Source organism: Hydra vulgaris, chromosome 07 (genome assembly GCF_038396675.1).
Source record: "Hydra vulgaris chromosome 07, alternate assembly HydraT2T_AEP".
NCBI classification, from domain to species: domain Eukaryota; kingdom Metazoa; phylum Cnidaria; class Hydrozoa; order Anthoathecata; family Hydridae; genus Hydra; species Hydra vulgaris.
In genome coordinates this window covers 3785001-3786466 of record NC_088926.1, presented here as the reverse complement: position 1 = coordinate 3786466, position 1466 = coordinate 3785001, and the positions used below count along the sequence as shown (strand labels likewise).

General features: G+C 24.4%; 1 protein-coding gene across 1 annotated transcript in view; it reads right to left on the bottom strand.

The window, feature by feature from the left end:
* Nucleotides 1-265: 265 nt before the first annotated feature.
* The window catches only part of LOC100210072 (cadherin-related tumor suppressor), a 136118-nt gene continuing 134917 nt past the window's right edge, over nt 266-1466 (bottom strand). Inside the window, exon 28 of the mRNA XM_065801912.1 lies at nt 266-793. Coding sequence (XP_065657984.1) covers nt 266-793 — 528 coding nt within the window. The remainder of the gene's footprint in view (nt 794-1466) is intronic.

The following is a 1466-nucleotide window of genomic DNA, read 5'->3' as shown; positions in this document are numbered from 1 at the left end:
TTAATTTTGCAAAAAAGATTTTTAAATTAAAATTTTTCATATTATTTAAGGGAATTTGCCTCTGTAACAAGAGTGTAAATAAATATGTAACAAGACTGTATATAAACTCTGTAACAAGAGTGTATATATATATTTAAACTAATTATTATTGAAAATAATTAAACTGTAAATAGACTCATTAAATTAATTTCAATTAATTTATTGGGAAGTTATTATAAATTATTTGTTCTATTCTTTTGTTTAATTTTATTTAGTTATAATATTTTTATATTTTTTCTAAACTTACTTTTTCTAGAAAAAAAAAGAAATTTGCTTTGCAGAACTTAAAACAATGCTTACCATGTATTAACAGTTTCGTCACACTTGACTGAATAACTCCTGGTTTACTTGATGCAATGCATGCATAAGATCCTTCATAATCAGGTTTTACTGATGGCAATGATATATTACCCTCATTAGACCACCCAGAAATAAGACTTCCATCTTTTGACCATCGATAGATTACAGGAGAATTACCAGTTGCAATGCATGACAAAGAAACTGGATTGTTTACCAAAATTACAATCTCAGATTGCATATTCTGATTTTGCACAGAGCATAAACTGCTTACTTTCAAAACACCAACTTCAGTGATAGAAAAATACATAACATCACATCTAACAGTGTTGATAACAATAAAAGTGGCGTTGCTTGATAAAGGTTTATCACCCTTATCTGAGACACCTATCATCACATGGTTCTGAACTTGATTAGAAACAATTTTTTGGTCAATGCGTATTATACTAAACTCAATCTAAAAAAAAAAAATGAGATGGATAAAAAAGAAATTATTATTATTTATTTATTTTTATATTATTGATTATTGCAAAGATAATATTGATTATTGCAAAGATAATATCGATTATTGCAAAGATAATAACAATTATTGCAAAGATAATATTGATTATTGCAAAGATAATATTGATTATTGCACAGATAATTTAGATTATGGCAAAGATAATATCGATTATTACAAAGATAATATTGATTATTGCAAAGATAATATTGATTATCGCACAAATAATATTGATTATTGCAAAGATAATATCGATTATTGCAAAGATAATACTGATTATTGCAAAGATAATATTGATTATTGCAAAAATAATATCGATTATTGCAAAGATAATACCAATTATTGCACAGATTATATCGATTATCGCACAGATAATATCGATAATTGCAAAGATAGTATCAATTATTGCAAAGATAATATTGATTATTGCAAAGATAATATTGATTATTAAAAAGATAATATAGATTATTGCAAAGATAATATAGATTATGGCAAAGATAATATTGATTATTACAAAAATAATATAGATTATTGCAAAGATGATATCAATTGGGAAAATGTCACTAAAATCCAAAAACAATTTTCATAAAAGAGCTGTTTGTGAATCTCAAGAGATAAAATACTTTAATAC